Source organism: Parus major, chromosome 12, assembly GCF_001522545.3.
Source record: "Parus major isolate Abel chromosome 12, Parus_major1.1, whole genome shotgun sequence".
In the NCBI taxonomy this organism is placed as follows: Eukaryota; Metazoa; Chordata; class Aves; order Passeriformes; family Paridae; genus Parus; species Parus major.
Window position 1 is genome coordinate 15,721,353 of NC_031781.1, and position 18,226 is coordinate 15,739,578.

General features: G+C 45.3%; 1 protein-coding gene across 3 annotated transcripts in view; it reads right to left on the reverse strand.

Annotated features, from left to right (window-relative positions):
• The window catches only part of FRMD4B (FERM domain containing 4B), a 77,027-nt gene that overhangs the window by 17,483 nt on the left and 41,318 nt on the right, over window positions 1-18,226 (reverse strand). For all 3 annotated transcript variants that reach the window (XM_015641257.3, XM_015641258.3, XM_033517486.1), the window contains 4 exons: window positions 9,417-9,500; window positions 8,172-8,237; window positions 7,074-7,131; window positions 6,094-6,180 (listed from right to left, as the gene is read on the reverse strand). In XM_015641257.3, coding sequence (XP_015496743.1) covers window positions 6,094-6,180; window positions 7,074-7,131; window positions 8,172-8,237; window positions 9,417-9,500 — 295 coding nt within the window. The remainder of the gene's footprint in view (window positions 1-6,093; window positions 6,181-7,073; window positions 7,132-8,171; window positions 8,238-9,416; window positions 9,501-18,226) is intronic.

The following is an 18,226-nucleotide window of genomic DNA, read 5'->3' on the forward strand; positions in this document are numbered from 1 at the left end:
CCCAAGCTGCTGCTTTTCCAGCCCACAAGTTGAGGCTTCCCTGCAATTCTACTGTGATTCAATTCCAGATACCAGGGAGCACTAAACAAAAAGGAATTGCCTTCCTTCCCGCACAAAAAGAACGGGAATAGTCTAAGGTGACCCAGAGAGACATGGCACACCTAAATGTTGAAACACCTTAAAAGAAGAAGCTGTTTTTTTAACCTGGCTGATCCTGCATCCAGTTTTGAATAAAATGCAAGTTTGTCTCAGCCTGACAGTGGGAGCAAACTGGCTCAGAAAACAGCCCTGTCAGGATTGGGATCGCAGGCAGGAGCTGGCAGAGACCCTGCCCAAAGAGACGAGCAGGAGAGCTGCTCAGGGGCTCCTGGATCAATATTGCTGTGAGCCTGATGGATTTTGATTTTTTTTTTTTTAAATATTAATATTTTAGTATTTTTTTACAAAGTTTCTTTTTGCAAGGAGGTGAAAACGTGGAGAGCAGCTGAGTGCAGGGGCTGTGTGGCCACATGCTGCTGCACCTGCCAGAACTGCACCTGGGGTGTTCCCAAGCTTAGTGACAAATTCTGAGCTGAATCACCCAAATCTCTGGCTTTCTACCCAGGGGGTCTTTGGGTAAGGTCAGCACAGAAGTGCAAGCCAGACCACAGTGTTTGGAGCAGCCTTTCCCGCAGGAAGCACTTCCAGAGCACCTGGTGGTACGTGCAGTGCCTGCAAGGAGGCTCAGCAACCAGCACCTCGGGAGCTGGCTGGGAACAGCAATCTGCAGACAAATCTGGCAATTCAGAGCAAGGAAACATAAAAGATTTCTACCCACAGGAATGCACCCCACCCGAAGAGGGAAATTACCACCCTGGCAGCAGCGCTGGGAGCAGGGCTGTGTTTCAGCCCCTGCGCTGCTCTCAGCTGTCTGGCACCCTGCCTTCAGCTGGAATCCTGTGCTGGGCTGCTGTGCCTGCCCATGGAGGGAGGCACCTGAGGAGATGGCAGGAGAGCTAAGTGCCCCACCTGCAGCAACTTCTGAGGGAAGGAGGCAGACAGCTCCCACCTGTGCCAGCATAACTTGGCACAGCTCACCTGCAGGCATCCTTCATCCCTGAAATATTAAGGCAGTCCTCTAAAACAGGTCTTCAATCATACTTTTTTCTAATACCTTATGATCCCTTTTTGCCTGGTCCTCACTAGCACTGGCATTGTAAGACAGAGAGATGTCTCAAAATCAAACTGCCCAAAAACGTTTGTGTTTTGCAGAGGTGGCGTTCAAACAACTTTTTTTGCACATCTGGAAAGAATAAGATTTCAGAGCAGTCTCGTAAAAGCTCTGTGTTTATTTTAAGTAATTATGTGAGCTTAGTATCTTCTATTTAAATCAATGGCTTGGTGAGAAATAAACACCATAAAAGAAATCTCTGCCTAATTAGAGCTGCCTGCTGAGAAGGCTGTTCCAATGCTGCTGTGTTCTGAACTATTCAGCAAAGCAGGACAGCAAATTTACATGAAGTAAATGTTATGCAAGGGAAAACTTTCAGCATCAACTCTTAGCATATGCTGAATTAAGACAGGAATATCGCAATACCTCCTCCTCACAGCTCAGAAACAATGCATCCCAACAAAGAGAAAGTCAGGCAAAAGTCTCAGGAGGCTTGCAAGGATGAACAAAGAGCTCCTGGACAAACTTGGACACAAAAAAACAACTTACAGAGGGTGGGAGAAATACAGAGAAATTGTCTGAGCAGCCAGGGGTCTGGTCTGGAAAGCCAAAGCCCTGGAAGTATTAAATCTAGCCAGGGATATTGTGAAGGTGCTGAGGCCCTGGCACAGGGTGTCCAGAGGAGCTGTGGCTGCCCCTGGATCCCTGGAAGTGTCCAAGGCCAGGCTGGATGGGGCCTGGAGCAACCTGGGATAGTGGAAAGTGTCCCTGCCATGGCAGGCAGGCTGAAATGAGATTCCAGCTCACACCATCCTGTGATAAACATTATCCATTTCAAAACAAAAATATGCTAACAGAAACACTTCTGAGAACACAATGCAGTCAAGACATCAAGCAGTAGAAGTGATATTCTTGGACATTTGAAACAACACCACAGCAAGATTAGTTCTCTTCAGATAACACGGTTCATTTATCACGAGGGAGTCGCCCACAGAAACACAATGAAGTGGGAGAACAAGTCAAAGAGCCAGCAAGCTGCCTTCTCCAGCCCTCAGAGGATCTCCTCATATTGGCTGAACGCAGAATAAACTCAACTCATGCCTTAATACACCCTCCATTAACAAGACATGCATTGTTTATCTCACCAGTGAGAAGAATGGGGTAGAGATAAAGGGAGATCTATTCTGGCTTAAAATGACAAACGAAGTCCTGGGACCTGTCTTATACTTTTCCTAATTCATTCAGAGGATACCAGGGACTGGATCTTGGCATGTCACCCCACAGCAAGCAGGAGGCACTTTTTCAAGCAGGAGGTGACTCTCAATATTAACTGCAACTGAAAGAGAATATGTTTGCAAAGCAGCAGGACTGCAGCGCTAATCCCAGGTCTGAGCTCAAATCTGAACAAGGGTTGCCAAACCCAGTCTGTTTTAATGCCCTGTGAGACTTCAGGATAATAATCAAGTGAGCTCAGTATAACCTCCAGCCAGTGTGGAGCCACTGCTTTTATCTACAAAGACAATTTTCAAAAGTGACACACAAAATAATTCTCCCTTTTCAGTCTGTTAGGGAGCTGGAGCACAGTGTTTCTCTCAGTGCCCCAGCTGCCAGTCCTGGGTGACAAAGCCAAGGTAACACTTGGGCTTTGCTAGAAACTGCTCCCGAAGCAATACAAGCTCCCAGGAGTGACTTGGAGCAACAACACTCCCTTGTCCAAACCATCTCGGGTCAACCAGCAAAATATTAATAGCTGGAGCCAAAGCTCCCCAGCCAGCTCTACACAGCCAGGGCAGGTTCTCCAGGTCCAGTCACACACCGGCCTCCCCAGCACCGCAGCTCCATCACGGATGGTGACATGGAGCTCTGGCAGGGCTGGGTGATAGGGATCTGGGGATTGCTTCATCCAGGTCTCTCCTGCAAGCTGCTTCCTGTGAGGAGCTCCCAGCCTAGGATGTCATGCATAGGTGTTGATCCAATAACAAAATCTTGGGATAACCACTGTGCTCCAAGGCTCGTATTTAGGTGTCTTTGCCAAAATACCTACTTGGATAAAGCCAAAAGATTTCAATTTTTGAAGAGGGTGGTTATATTTCTTTGGATTTAACTGACCCTCCATTAATGGGTGCAGCTAAAATGTATTTTATTTCTATTATTGCTAGTAAAATTTAATTCTAAATATGGACTTGACTCTTGGAAGATGCCTATGATTCTGTGGTGAAGCAAACACACCTGACAGCACTGCAGAAAAGAGATGGTGAGCAGAATAAATCCCCCTGGTGTGAATTCACTGGGGGAGTTTATACCTGTTAAAAGCCTCCCATCCAAAATGCTGCAGCTTTCCCACCACAACCAGTATCAGAGAGATTTGGACTCCCAGAGATTACCTGTAGCTTTAAAATTTGGGAAGGCCAACTTGGTCCCCATTAGACTTGGACTCAGCCTTTCTCTCTTATTATTCTCTATTTATTAATCAGCTGCATGTATATTTAAACATCACCAAGTGGAGAAGATGAGCACAATGAGGATGCTCTTTCCCAGATGGCTAGGGATAAACACAACAGCAGTTTTGATCCACTGTATAAACAGCTGGATAGCACCAGCACATGGCAGTTGTGAGTTTGGCTCCATTCCCAAAAAGCAAAGCAAGAAAATTCTGCTAAATCCAGCAAAAACAGCACTGCTGCTCCAAAAGACAGGAATAGCTTACATGCCTATTCTCCTCCTGCCTGCTGCTCCAGAGGGACTCCTGGGAGATTCAGGCAAGCTGTACATACTCTTCTCTATCTGAAATAAATTCTGATACATTCATAAATATGAACAAACAACAATACTGATTAAAAGGAACTTCTGCCTGTTGCATCACAGTTACACTGAAATAAGCAGCAGTATCTCAGCATTTTAACTCCAAACCCAAGTCTGGGTGTGGGCGCCCCTCTAGACCTGATGTCTGCTTTTCCTCCTGAAAGTGATCTGATTCCAATCACTTATCCAAAATGCACTTTGTATTTCAGCCCCTGAAACATTTTTCATATAAAGAAACTCTGTATATTGAGCTACTTTTTTTACTTTTATTGTAAAAAGCAGTCATGGCTCAGGACAAGCTGTGGCTTACATTGTTTTTGTCCCTCTGCCTTTATCCCTTAAGGATACCACAGCATATCCATCCCCAGTTTCAATGAGATAACTGTAATTAAACCTTCCACCTGCATTTAAGCTCCTCTCTCTCACCTTCCCTTTTAATCTCTATCCTCTCTTGTACAATTACAATTTCAGTCAAGCCAACAACTATTCTCATTTCCACTATAATACTTCCACTGCAGAGATGACCTCTGGTTTTTGTTTTATTTTTCTTAAACACAACTCCTGCTGCATTCAAAGCCAACACCTCATAACTAACTGTAGCAGGGTGTGACTTGGTATCTGGGCCCTGCTGACCTTAAAAAATTTTCTTAATCTGCCTGGTTGATGTTGTAAACTGAAGTCCCACAAGCACAAGAAATGCTTGGCGAAGCAATGCTTCCAGCCAGGCAGGCTCTGTTTTCTTGGATAGCATTGCTGGTCACAGCTGGACATCTTGGCTGCAGAGTCATCCTTTCCTGGCTGGAAAATCTTATAGATGTTGCCTAAAATCACGGAAATGCTCAAACACAAGAGGACGTCCCCGATGCTCTCCTTTGACTTTCAGGGGCTTCATCAAGTTGAGTTGATTTACAAAGGGTTCCTCTTGTGTTACTGTCCCTTAGTGCAGGCATGGGAGAGACACCTGGGATAAAACTCTGTACTTTACTGAACAAAGAGAAGGAAGGACATGAGAGCTCACCCTTGGACACACAGGTACCCAAATACACCAAAAGAAACCAAGTCATAGCCTGCTCTAGAAAAAGAGAAGATCAGGCTGGAAGCTTGAAGGAGGAAATCACTCTTTAACAAGGAAGTTTTGTTAAGCTGTGCTCTTTGGCACCGATAGACTAAACAACATCATTTTGCAAATGTAAGAATTCCCTGGCGGGGAGAACAACTTCATGTGAACTCCTGCCCAGATCATTCCTGGGGAAAGAAGAACAGCAAACTCCCAGGTCTCCATCCCCTCATGGCTTAATGTTTCAATGAAGACGTGACCAGAAATGACAACAGCCCCAGCCCAGGAGCACGGCTCCAGCACGAGCAGCCCTGGCTCTCCCACCAGCCATGGGGGTTAAATAACCCTTCAGAGACTTTTGGGGCTCAGTCCTGTCACAAGGGCACGCAGGTGGCTGCAGGATGGGGGCACCCAGCACCCCATGTGCTGGGTGTGTGGTGGCTTCCAAGGCTGCTCTCTGGGCTCACTGTGGGGCTCTGAGGGAGCCAGCAGAGCAAGGCAGGAGCCTCTGTCTGCTCTGCTCCAACAGCACAGGAGGCTGTGGGCAGAGCTCACTCTGCAGCAGACACACTGGGAAGCAGGGGGTTGGAGAAAGAGAAGAATGACCCCCAGTACTTGGCATTATTCTCAATTCCTCCTTTGAAATTATAGAAACACACAGTTACTTCAACAAGACTTCCGTTTCACTCAGGTCCCCTTATATTCTGTCTGTATTGGTGGAGCCTTTTATGCTTCATGCAGGAAAAAGCCACCTACAAACGTGAAGTGGAAACACTGCCCGAGCACAAGGCCTTGCAGAAACACAACAACTTCATATTTCTGTTGTTATCCCTGGGAGCTGCCAAAATTCCCATCCTGAGACCACCAAATTCAAGATACACGAGCCAGAGCTCCCAAGGGGAGTTTCCAGCATCTAGGAGAGGGAGAGATTTACTGCCTCAGTGCCAGCAGAAATCTCCTTCTGCCTCCACAGCCTTTGGTCTTTTGCCCACCAGTCTAATAAGCAACAGTTTAAGAGTATATTCTGACATGCAACACCATATCATGTTCCCCCCACAAAAAAATCAGATGCAAAAAAACTTACTTTTCTGGGCTTAACTTTGTCTTGCAAGTCGTACTGGCCAATTCCTTTGTAACTTATTCCAAGCCACCACGGGATTCCTTGTTTATCCTGAAAAATGGATGTCTACGTCAATCAAGAGCTACTTAAGAATTAGGAAATTCCAAGATTACAGCCCTTTTCACTCTGTGACAGGTACAGGTAGGCACAGAACAAAGATTTTCTGGCAAACAAATTGAGGTGAAGTGGATTGCTGGGGTGAATGTGGCAACTTTCTCCCTCTGCCTTCTGAGGCAGAGGCACAAAACCAGGTGGTGGCTGTGCAAGGTGGACAGAAAAGCAACAGTGCTGCTGAAACAACGGGGTGTCACTGGCTGGAGGAGTGGCTGTGAGGGAAAAGGACAGGGGACAGAAAAAAACTGTGGCCAATGACTAAATTCAGGCATGGACAGCCACAGGAGGAAACACCAGCACAAAACATCAGTTTCTCAGGTACCACAGTAATGGCCATGACTCAAAAGTAAGGAGACATCATCTCTGCTGAGCTCTTCGGCACAAAACACTTTGGCCCCGGCTCTGCTCTACAAATGGGAATAAATGGTGCATTTCCATCACTCTCCAAAAGTATTTCTCAGCATTTCCCCTCTCCAACAATGCACCACTAATCAACTGCCACTTAGGAGTCTTTTCCACATTTTATTTTTCTAACCTTGATTAACATCTCTGGGGAAACTATTGACTGCTTCAGGTCTAGAAGTGATATCCAGTTTAATTAAGATGATAGGAATTTAGCTCCTGATAGGATTACATAAGGTTTTACAAAGATTCCTTTCTGCTTTCTGGAAACAATTTTTAAAGTACATTGAATGGGGAAAAATTACACAGGTTGAAAAATGTGGGGTTTCATACTGATAGAAGGGCACTGAATCACCCAACTGCTCCTTTAGGAATGCAATCCCACGTAATAAGCTCAGCAATCACATTATCTATAGGCAGTTACTGACCTTTACTCCATAGTAATGAACTCCATATGTTGGCAAAGCTTCTACCACTTTCATGTACCTGAAGACAGATTTATAGCACATCAGATGATTTTCTCTGGAGGGAGTAATATCTATTAACATATTTTTTTCACACATACATCCAGGACACGTCATTTATCATTTGCATATTTTGAGGGCCTTAGTAATTAAAGGCCCATGTTTTCAGAAAAAAACTTATCATCTTGGCTTGGGGAAAGATGGGGTATTTTGGCCCAGCTAAAGCAAAAGGAAAATCTCTCATACAACAGAACATTCAATCTCTTATCAGAAAATCACAGAACTGAAAGCAAAAATTCTGAACTGAACATGTGAGCCTTTTGGGAAGCACTGGCAGTAAAGACTTGCCTATAATTATTCCATTATGGAGCTCTGGTTACAAAGGATAGGCTCCAAATGAATGTGTTTATGCCATTGTACAACTGTTTCATGAGGCAATTCAGAAAACCACTGAACAGACCATTTTTCCCTTGTTCCTACTGAAAAAAGACCACAGATTATTGAGACAGATTTACAGGCACTGAGGTATGTGAGAAAAACTGTGAGGAGTCTGCACTGTGCATCATCTCAAACATCTCAAAACATATCCCACTGCATCTGCTTGTAGGAAGAACAGTAAATATTAATGGTAAATGAAAAATACAATTCTACAGGCTCAGTGGGCAGCTTGGAAGACTTTGATGCTTTGAAAGCCAAATTCTGAACATTTCAGAATGTCTTACAGGACGTTGGGCAAAATGTACCCTTAAGGGTTTGGAGTGAAAATTATTGATGGCTAAGTATGGAGAAGAATTTTCCAATAAAGTAAGATCCAAACAATTTATTTGGTATTTGAGGTACCCAAATGACTACACAAATACTGAACTGCAAGCCTGTGAAATGTGAGACTTCAAATAATTCTGCTTTGCAATGTAACTCAATAAAAAGAGAATCTGACAGATACAAATTGCATCGTTTGCAGGCAATAATGACCCAAAGAGTCTGCCTTGCCACTTCTCAACAAAAAATAACAGGAGAAAAGTAAAAATATCATATTCACAAATTAACAAGTGTCATACTCACTGAACAATGGCTTGTCCTCTGGTCAGACCTTTAATTTGTGTATAATGCTCAATTACTCTGTCCTCACTGCAAACCAAGCACAAAACGCAATTTAGAGGCTCAGTGACTTTGTTCATGTGTGACAGCATCTGTCGAAGCTCAGCCACCTGCTCAGCATGCAGAGAAGGGTCCCTCTGCATGTTTCTTGCTCTAGTTTACATTCTGGTTCTTGCTGCTTTCTTTCCCACCCTTCATTAGGCAGCGTGGAGCTGCCTGGCTGATCCCCACCATCGCATCCTGCCTTCCAGACTAATTAACGAACCGTTTCGGATCAGCCTGTTCTGCTGCAGATGCTGCTGCAGAAGAATGGTGCTAATTGTGTAAATTCATCTTAACGTTCTAAAGGAACCAAACTTCAAAGGCTGGTTAATGCTCCGTATGTAAGACAGAAGAAGTTTAACCAGAGCTGTTTTCATTCCCCTGTATTTTCTTTCCCCCCCTGACATTTCATAGGTGAAAAAAACCACACATTTGTCAGCAATGACCTTTTTGCATTTTTACTGTTACATATTTCAACATTTTGTTTTGGAGGAATGTGAAATAAAATATGCATTTCTGTGTCAGACACTTGAAAGCAAAGAAAAACCCAGCAGTATTCATTCAGAGACAAACAAATCATAAGCAAGCATGGTATACTTGAAAATCCATCACGTACACATCAAGCTTAAAAAACCAAAACAAATGAGGGAGTTGAATTTGCACAAAGGGCATAAATTCCAAAGAAACAATATCACTGATTCATCCTAAATGCTGTGTTCCTTTACAGCAAACTCAAACCCCCAGAACTGGAACTGTCTTTCCAGCCTTTCTAGATTATTTTCTTCTCCTGTCCTGTCGAGAGGAGCTGGGTGGGCAGCTGGCAGCCAGCAAAGGTCAGCCCACCACAAAGGCTCCACTGTGTGACAGATGAAGACCGAGGTGCTCTCTGCAAACCCAGGCTTGGCTGGATTTCAGACTTCAGCTCCTTCTATTGCAGGGTCCCCACATTCTCTGATCCAGCAATTAAATTTGAGCAAACTTTCAAGGAGGAATTTGCATCAGATCTTGCATAATTTATTATCTCCTAAAAACTGGAAATGCTTGAACATGAGCAATTAACTCCATGTCCTAGGCTGAAAACTTTCAGAAGAGTTTGCAAACTGCTTAAAAGTGATCTTGTTGTTGTCATTCATAGCAATGCTTTGCATTTTAAATTAAACAGCTCACCAGTAAGCAAGTGATGGATGCTCCTGCAGTGTCTTGGTAGGAAAGACGGGAAGCGTCTTCAAGTCTTTTCTAGTGTTCTCATCACTGAAAAAGCAAAAATGGCCCAGAGTCAGTGCTAGTGAATCAGAGATGGACTCATTAATTTGGGCAGAAGGAAGGGCTGTATTTGCCACTCACAAACGTGGCGTGTTGCCCCATGTCAGGCTGTCATGGCAACGTAACTCTAGAGGCCCTCTCACATGACAGTGATGGATATGGTGTCATGCAGGCTCATTATACACACACGTGATGCTCAGGCCACCACCGTATCAATATTTATTTTGCACACCCTCACTCTATTTGCTGAGTGCAGAATGAGCCCTGAAACAGCTGCAGGAAAGCCTCTGCCCAAAAGTAAGGCTTGCTGTCCTTAGTTTTGGTCTGTCTTTAACAATACACCTCATGAAGCAGTGTGGTATTTATTAAATCTCAGAAGTTTATCGGTGCTCTGATTCAAAACAAAGGGTTTCAGTTCATATGCTTTAAAATATTTTCAGTGAAAACAGTGAAACAGTTCTCCTAGACTGCCCATTGTATAGGAAGTTCAAATATTCTGGACTCTAGGCCCAACCTGAAATGAAACACTGGGGGGGTTTGAAGTGTGTGAATGCAATTTGTCATGACAAAACCCCGGCAGAATATTTTAAAACCTATTTACAGGCCTTAGTAAAATGGTTCATATTTTCTCCTCACACGGTCCATTAATTAATCAGCTGAAACCTTCACGCCCCATTTCGGCAGGATTTCTGCGTGCCTTCGCCTTCTCAGCAGCGCCAGCAAGCACCAACACGACTTCTCTATGCAAAGAATGCACCAGACATGTCCATCAGCATCTGCCTCAACTTTGTCCAGGCTTTCCTTGAAGGCGTTTTTCTGCTCCCAACCTCTCTTCTCATCAGACTGAACTATTAGAGCTCTCACCAGAGCAATGTCCCCCTTTGCTTCTGTCAAATTCCAGACTCTGCCCATCCCCAGAGCGGATCCCTGCACTCTGGATGGAGCCCTGCACATGGAGGGGGCACAGCAACATCCCCCACCCCACAATTCCATCTCCCAGATGCCACATGGAAAGCACAGGAGATGAAAGTGGTTTTTTTGTTCCTTGGGAGCACAGGCTAATGGCTCTGCAAGGCTCTTCCCCAGCCCTGAGTGAGGGGGACCACCTCTGGGGACGAGGAAACAGTTCAATCAACAGCCTATTTATTCTTCAGCGTCTTTGATGAAGCTGCCAAGAAGGGGTCAATTAGCACCGAGGAGTGCTGGTTGCTGCACTCTTCTGCCAGGAATATCCATTTTTCTTTGCAAGCTGGCCAGCACTCAAGTGCCACAAACGGGGACAGCTGGGTAGAAAATCAGGATCTCTCCTTCCAGCACTCAAATAAAGCCAATGCTCACAAAAGCTGAGTTTTATTCACCCTTTTACAGGCCCATTTTGATGGGATCAAAAGGCTGCAGGACATCTCAGCTTGCAGAGTGAAGGTAGATTACCAGGGGTTTGTAGGGTCACATGGAAATGCAGACACAGAGCATGCTCTTCTGAGGTCTCAGAAACCAGAGCAAAGAACAAAAAAACAAGAAACCAAAAAACAACAAAAACAAAGCAAAAAACTCAACCAACAAAAAAAACTCCCCCCAAAAATACCAACAAAACCACCCACCAAGAAAAACCCCAAACCAAAAATGCCAAGCCCTGAGCAACCTGGCCTGAACTCTTTTGGAGCTGGAGGGCTTGGCTGGATGACCTCCTAAGGTCCTGTCCAACTTCAGTCATAGACTCACAGGATAATTGATTGCTAAAACACAATTTTCCTCCTATTTTTAAACCTGACTCATCACTGCAATGGCTGCTGTAGCAGGCAGAGTTGGCAGGGAACTAGAGTGAAGTAGGAGAGGTTTTGGAAGGAAGTACTAACAAAATAGCTCATTTTTACCAAACAAAAGGGCTGTTTCTGTAAATGTAGGTTCTCTCAGTCCCGCTGTATTCATAATCAGAGGTTTAATGGGTGGTCATTAAACTCCTATTTAGAAAGCTGGTTGTAAGGGCTGAGGCAAGGAGGCTGACATTGTGAGGCCAGGGCTGAGCAGGCCCAGGGGACAGCTGACACCCAGCTGTCACCCCTACACACGGCTGGAGAGCTCCCAAACTCTCCTTCCCCAGCCATTACAGGGCCAGGAGCCTCCCCATCAACGAGAGTCTGCAGAAATGCCACAAATTCTGGCTCCCATGCTCAGAAATGCCACCTTCTGCAACATTTGTGGCCTTCAACAGCGCTGCTCGCCTTCCCCTCCGGTTTTTTGGCCCCTCACCTCTCTAGATCTGGCTGTGTAGCAACTTTATCCTCATCAATGCCAAAGCAAGGGTGCTAGTTAAGCTTGAGTGATGAGTAGCAGCTCATCAATATGAAAATGCCTACCGCTGAATATAGATTTTGAGGGCCAGCCAGCAAACCCACCTCCGAGCAGGGCCTGTGGGCTCTGAGCTGGGACACACAGTGATCAAAGGGCTGTCACCATGTCTGTGCCATGACAGGGGACATGTCCCTGCAGCACTGACCCAGAACCACAGCCCTGCTGCAGACTGTCAGCAAGCAGAGGCCATGGAGCTGTGACCATTTACAGCAGCGCTGGGCCTTCTCTCTTCCTCTGCCAACCTACAAACCCATCCCATTTCTTGCAATAGCAGAGAATACACTGATTTTATGAGGTGAAATTGGCCCCTGGGACTCGTCTTCCTGACAGGACCCAACCTCACACCCCGAGGTTCAGATGCCATCCCATCCACATGCACTGGGAGAAGTCCATCAAAATGGACTTATAAGGCCTGAAACTCTCTGTGAAACAAGATGAGGATTTTTTTTCCTGCTGCATAATTGTAAGATCAAGCATGAAACAACCCTAGAAAAATGTAAAAGACCTGGGAGAGACAGGGCACAGCTCCTTGATGCCTTCAGACAGCGCAGGCTGGCACGCAGCAGCCTGGATCTGCTGACTGCACGCCCCAGGATTAGCGTTTGGGATGATTCACGGCTTCAGGGATAATAAAAGCCTCAAATGGTCCTCCCCCTCCTTCCACAGAGTCCATTATCACTTCATCTGCACCAAGCAAGTCTCTCCTTGACCTTCAGGATCACTTTCCCAAGCCCTCTGAGACCCAGCTGCTCCCCAGAGGTGACAACTCCTGATAGCAGGAGCGCTGGTTTGAATTATGACCTGTTCCTGTTTGGTTTCACGAGGACCACGAGACGATACAGCAATCCCAGGGCAGCCAGCCCCGGCTCCAGATGTCCCACCATCCCCATTATCTGCCAGCCAAACACCCAGTGCTGTATCTGGCACGTCCACGGTGGGTTCCCACCAGGAGGAGGACGCGGCTGTCGGGATGGGGAGGCCCAGCTTGAATTTAATCTGACCCCTGCTATGGAGAGGGTTTCTGGACTGGTGGTTTTTGGCATCATTTCAATACATAAACTGCCCAGAGTCAATGGGACTGAACGTTTTTTGGCAAAAGGTTTGTTTATTCCCCAGGAGGAGAATATAGGAAACTCTCATCTCAAGTATTTTTCCACTACGGAGAAGAATTAAACAAAAGAGGCAGACAGACCCTTTCCTTCCTATTCCACCCTCTAAATAGGAGTTTTCTCTCTGGCAGATACAAAGCAGAACTTGAATCAATCTGGGCAATGCAAATGGAAATAATAAAAATCTGCATCACAGCCTCCTCACACCGAACCTCAACTTGCTCTCCTGGTACTGCCCATAATTAATTCTGTCCCAACATGATCAAACGTTGGGCAAGATGCTGTCCCCAGCACGCCCTGCTCATCAGTGCTAGCTCTATGGAGAGGAAAGGAGCTTGACTCTAAAATAACCAGTAACCATATTTAATCATGTAACATACTACCGATAGGACTTCCCACTTGAAGCTATCCCCAGCAGCAAAACAGGACCAATCTCATGAGCTTTCTCCAACCTGCTGAGGTGACAGTGAAATTTTAGGCATCTTGCTAAAACCCCCACCAGAAATCCATGAAGGAACCACGCCAGGCCATCATGGCATGCTCTGCCTAGAGCACATTACTGAAAATTGAAAAGGGGTTACATGTTTATGCCCCCAGAAAGTACATCCTGACAGCTTGTAAAGGAATGATACAACACTCCCTGCCAGGCAAAGATTTACAGAACTGTGCTAATTAGGACCATTTATCAATAGGTTCCCTGGCGTTTCCCTGCACCCACTGTCAAAAATCAGCTTATGCCCCTTGCTAACTGCAAATAAGAGCTTAGATGGAGTAAGATGTGGTTAATGAGATTAACAAAACATGAAGAGCAAGTGGCACACCCGCAGCAAAAGCCATATGTTGGACTACAGCATAGAAGCTTATCAGCCTACAGATTCTTTGTAAATCTTAACAACTCAATGAGGATAGGACTTCAGACAGCTCTTAACTGACTAAAGCAAGGGCAGGTGTGTCTGCCTCTGCAGAATTGTGTTTATAACACGTTATAAGGTACAAATTTATCTCCAGGGAAAGTGCTTTGTATAGCAGCTTTCCTCTATTCTTGGAGCCTCTTGACCTCACACAAATACTTTCTCTTGTGTTGCCATAGGATCAATGGAATAAGTCACTGCTGGGCTCTCCTGAACATCATTATCTTATGTTAATGTCATTATCTTATGTTCAGTTAATTCTTGAAAGGAATTTTAGGCACAGCACAGGTAGAACTTAGAGACACAGGTGTGAGGAGCAAGCAGTGAGGCAGTGGAGGGGAAAAAAAGGAGCAGGGTTAAAAGTGCAGGAGGAAAAAGGGGAAGGAAGAGAGAGGGCAGGGGAGGTACAGGGAGAGACAATGGATTTAGCAGCTTTTGAGTATGCCAGAGCAGCAGGATCTTGGCAGCAGGATTTTGAAATGTGCCCTCCGACAAATCCTCTTTTGTGACAAACGCCAGACGTTTCCCATCATTTCCCAACCTTTCAGTTTATGGTCTGCTGGCACACTCAAGAAAGTTATTTTTCTATTGAAGGGAGCCCAGGATGTGGAAAGGCCATGAACAAGGGGCTCCCATTGGTACAGGACCACTGGAGCCCGACTTTCTCTGCAGCCAGCGGGAGCTTTGCCCGGGGCAGGGCTGCAGAGGCTGCCACTTGAACACCAGATAGCAGCCGCCTGCTCAGAGAGGCATTTGAAGGGGCATTTAAGAGCCTTCCAACCCCATCTGTGAAAAGGACCCTGATAAGCAGTGCAGATGGCTTTTTCAACCCCAGCTTGTTGGACATTTAGGCTGTGGCTGTGCTGAAGTTCCCACCTTGTGCAGCTGCAGCAACTTTAGTTTCACAGCTCAAGGGGGACCTGCACCAAACAGAAAGTGTGGCTGGGACTGGATGACCATTCACCACATCTGGACCAGAGCCTTGGACTCCCAGGCCTGACCTTCAGCTCCAGCCCTGTTCCCTGAGCCAAATTTTTCTACTTCTCAAGCACTGTCCAGCTCTTGGGCAGGACATCAGCACCTGCTGTTGTGCCAGGGTTTGGTGACCCCATACATTGTCTTTTGGAAAATGGCCATGAACACCAAGGAAAATGCAACATTTCTCCCTCAGCTGTGCATGCACACACCTCTCTGTATCAGGACATGGTGAGCAGACAAATGGGAGCATGAGCTGCTCCCACAGCCGCCTTGGCAGATGGGGCAATGTTACAGCTTCCACTTTGCAGACAAGGAACAGGGTGTCAAGGAAGCAGCTCTCCATGGCTAGAGAAAATCTACAACCTGGAGCTGCTCTAAATCCTCAGGTCTTCTTCCAAAGCTCCTGAATTATGAATATTCTGAAGACAAACCCTTTTGGTCCCTGGACCTACCACTTACAATGGGGTGGTGGATCCCACCCCACAGACCTGCTATGATGTGCCCATGTTTAAAGAGCTGCTTGGTCATACCCACAGCACATGTTAGCAGTGCTCCCCTAACAGACCAGACAAAAGCAGAATGGCTCTGCTTTACCTGGGGATTTACTGCCAAGCAAAAGATGGATATTCACAGTTGATACAACGCTTGAAGGATCCCAACAACAGACTGTTATTTCTAACATTCACACTTTCTTCCTGTTCACACAAAGGTCAGCTTAGCCATATTAGTTGTGGGTTTTTAGCATGTCTGAGTACAGTAGCAAAGTTTAAAGCTTGTTATCACAGCCTGGCTGATACAGAGATACATGGAACCACAAGAAAAATAAAGTGTCCAAATAATGATAAAGACCTGACAAATCTGCAAAAGCAAAAAAGCTGAGGTTGAAAAGCTGTCGTTCCATTTCCTCAAAGCACAAAACACACCTCACGTGATAGATCTCAGCCACCATGGGAAGGAAAAGCAAAAGATTTACTTCTGCTTTTCTAGAGTGAGGATGTTGTTAGGAATCAGACCAGAGCCCAAACTCCTGCTCACAGCTGAGGGTGCAAGACTGGAAAAAATCCCTGTGGACCTGACAAAGTTTTTCAGATATTTGACAAAAGGATGGGGATTACATTCCAACGCAAAACCATGAAATGTGATTTTTACAATAGGAAAAGTCCACGTGTTTTAATAGTGAACCTGTACTTAAGGGAATTTCTAGGGACAAGGGGAAAGCATCTTTTACCTATGGCTGTGGATGTCATGATGCTACCCCATGTGACAGCTTCTCCCCTGCATGGGAGACAAGTTGGGGGATGTTGAATTTCCTGGCACCTTGCTTGCCTTGTCACTCATCTGTTTTGGATGCAGAGCACACAAAAGAGACCTCTCTAGGTTGTACCCACTCTAGCTCTCCTCTCTGAGTTAAAAATAATTAAATAAAAAAAAAAAAAAAGAAAAAACAAAGAAAAGAAAGTACTGTGGAGGGACTTTGAAGAGGATAAAACACAATAACCCCTTTTCTGCCCCTCTGGAAACTGCACAAACATCATGCATATGAAATCTAAAAATTACTGTTCCTTACCAAACTGCCATAATTATGTGTGAATATTAAGAGTTCCAGTGCTATATACAAGTAGGAAATCCCATGAGATCAAGTTATTAAATTACTGCAAACATCCTTTTTTTTTTTCCTCTTGATCTAATCCTTTTTGCTCATTTCCACCCACAGTGCTTCCACCTAATTAATCTGCTACATAATAAGCATTCTATACCAATTCCTTGAGAGTCCTTACAGAACTGCTTTAAAATAGGAAATTGTAAAAAACCATTACAATTACATCACTGCAGACTGTACATGCTTTAATCTACCATGAACTGGATGAATCTACAAGTAGCACCAGTGGAAAAAACCCCATTGCTATGAAAAGTCCATCTAAGAAACGGCATCTTAAGTACTTTTTCTTTGTATTTGCACCTGGTTTACATGAAAAATAAAATACCAGGAGAAAGCAATGTTTTCATCTCCCCATTGCTGCCTCAGTGCTCAGGGAGATGGAGCTCAGCAATGCCTTGCCTGGCTCCTCTCTGCCTGCTGCCTTCCCTCAGAGCTCCTGTTCCTCATGGCAAACCTGCAGGAATTCACCAAGGACAGAAAAACTTTCACCCTGCTAGAGAAAAATTACTGCAGTCTTCAACCAGCTCCCTTTGAAAAGGGTATAAAATTCAATTAAGCTCATGGGAGAGCGGGTATCTGATATCTGTCAGTAGGGCAATCATCATCATTGTATGAAATAGATATGAAACATGACTTTCCCTAAACTTGCCTACTTATTACCTTGGTTCATCAGATGTTCCCAAATAAAGCAAAATAAATAATCAACCTCCTCAACCCCCTAACAGGCTCTGAGTAGGCAGACCTTTGCTCATCTTGTACTAAATTAGCTGCTTATTGAAAAGAGGGTGCTGAGGAAAGCAGGCAGCTGGGTTTGACCTAGAGAGAGTTAATGGTTCAGAGCCAGTGCCTTACCAGGTATTTAAAGAAAAATACTCTGGGAATCAGAGCTGAGAGGCAAAGCACACAATGAGTCACTTGGCAAACAAGGGCCAGGAGCACAAGGGGCACAAGGCAGCGCCAGTGCTGAGCACTGATTTACAGCCAGGCAGACACAGCCCACGGGGAGCTGGGGCAGCCTGGAAAAAGGCTGAGGGTGTCAGTGCACGGGCATTTAAAAAGTGCACTTGTATGGAAAAGAACATCAGAAACTAAACTACAGTGCTGCTACAGGCACCAGATGGATTCTGAGAGTGGATCCTCTGGTGACCCACCAGCCCTTTTCTATCACCCACTGATGGGTGTGAGGGAACACTTGGGGCTGCAACAGGGTCCAGACTGGGCTCCGGTCTCTGGCTGCCAAATGAGATGTCCCCCCTTGTAACTCATCCCCGAATTTTTCTTCCTGCTCCAACCCCAGTCCTGGGTGTGGCCACACCTGGAATTTGGTCACATGAACCTGGCAAAATTCCCAGAAACAGGCTGGACAAGCCACCTCCAACAGACCTGAGGTGTGTCTTGTTCCTGAGGGTACCTTAATCTTGGGGTTAGCGGTGGAGTGAGCAGGTGCTTTGCTATCAGACAATTATTAACTTCTTTCCAACAGCCATTTTCTAGCACTGCCTTTATCTTTCCCACATTCTTTTCTACCAAGTGATCTTCCAGTTTGCCTGGCAAAATATTCAGCTTCCCAACAAAACACCACCCAAAAATCTCACTCTGAGCACTCGCTTTTAATTAAGAGCAAATTGTTAATACTACTTTCTGCACCTTGATCAAGACCTTCACGTTTTTCTAAGCAGAATTTTAAAATCCAGGAGTTTCTGA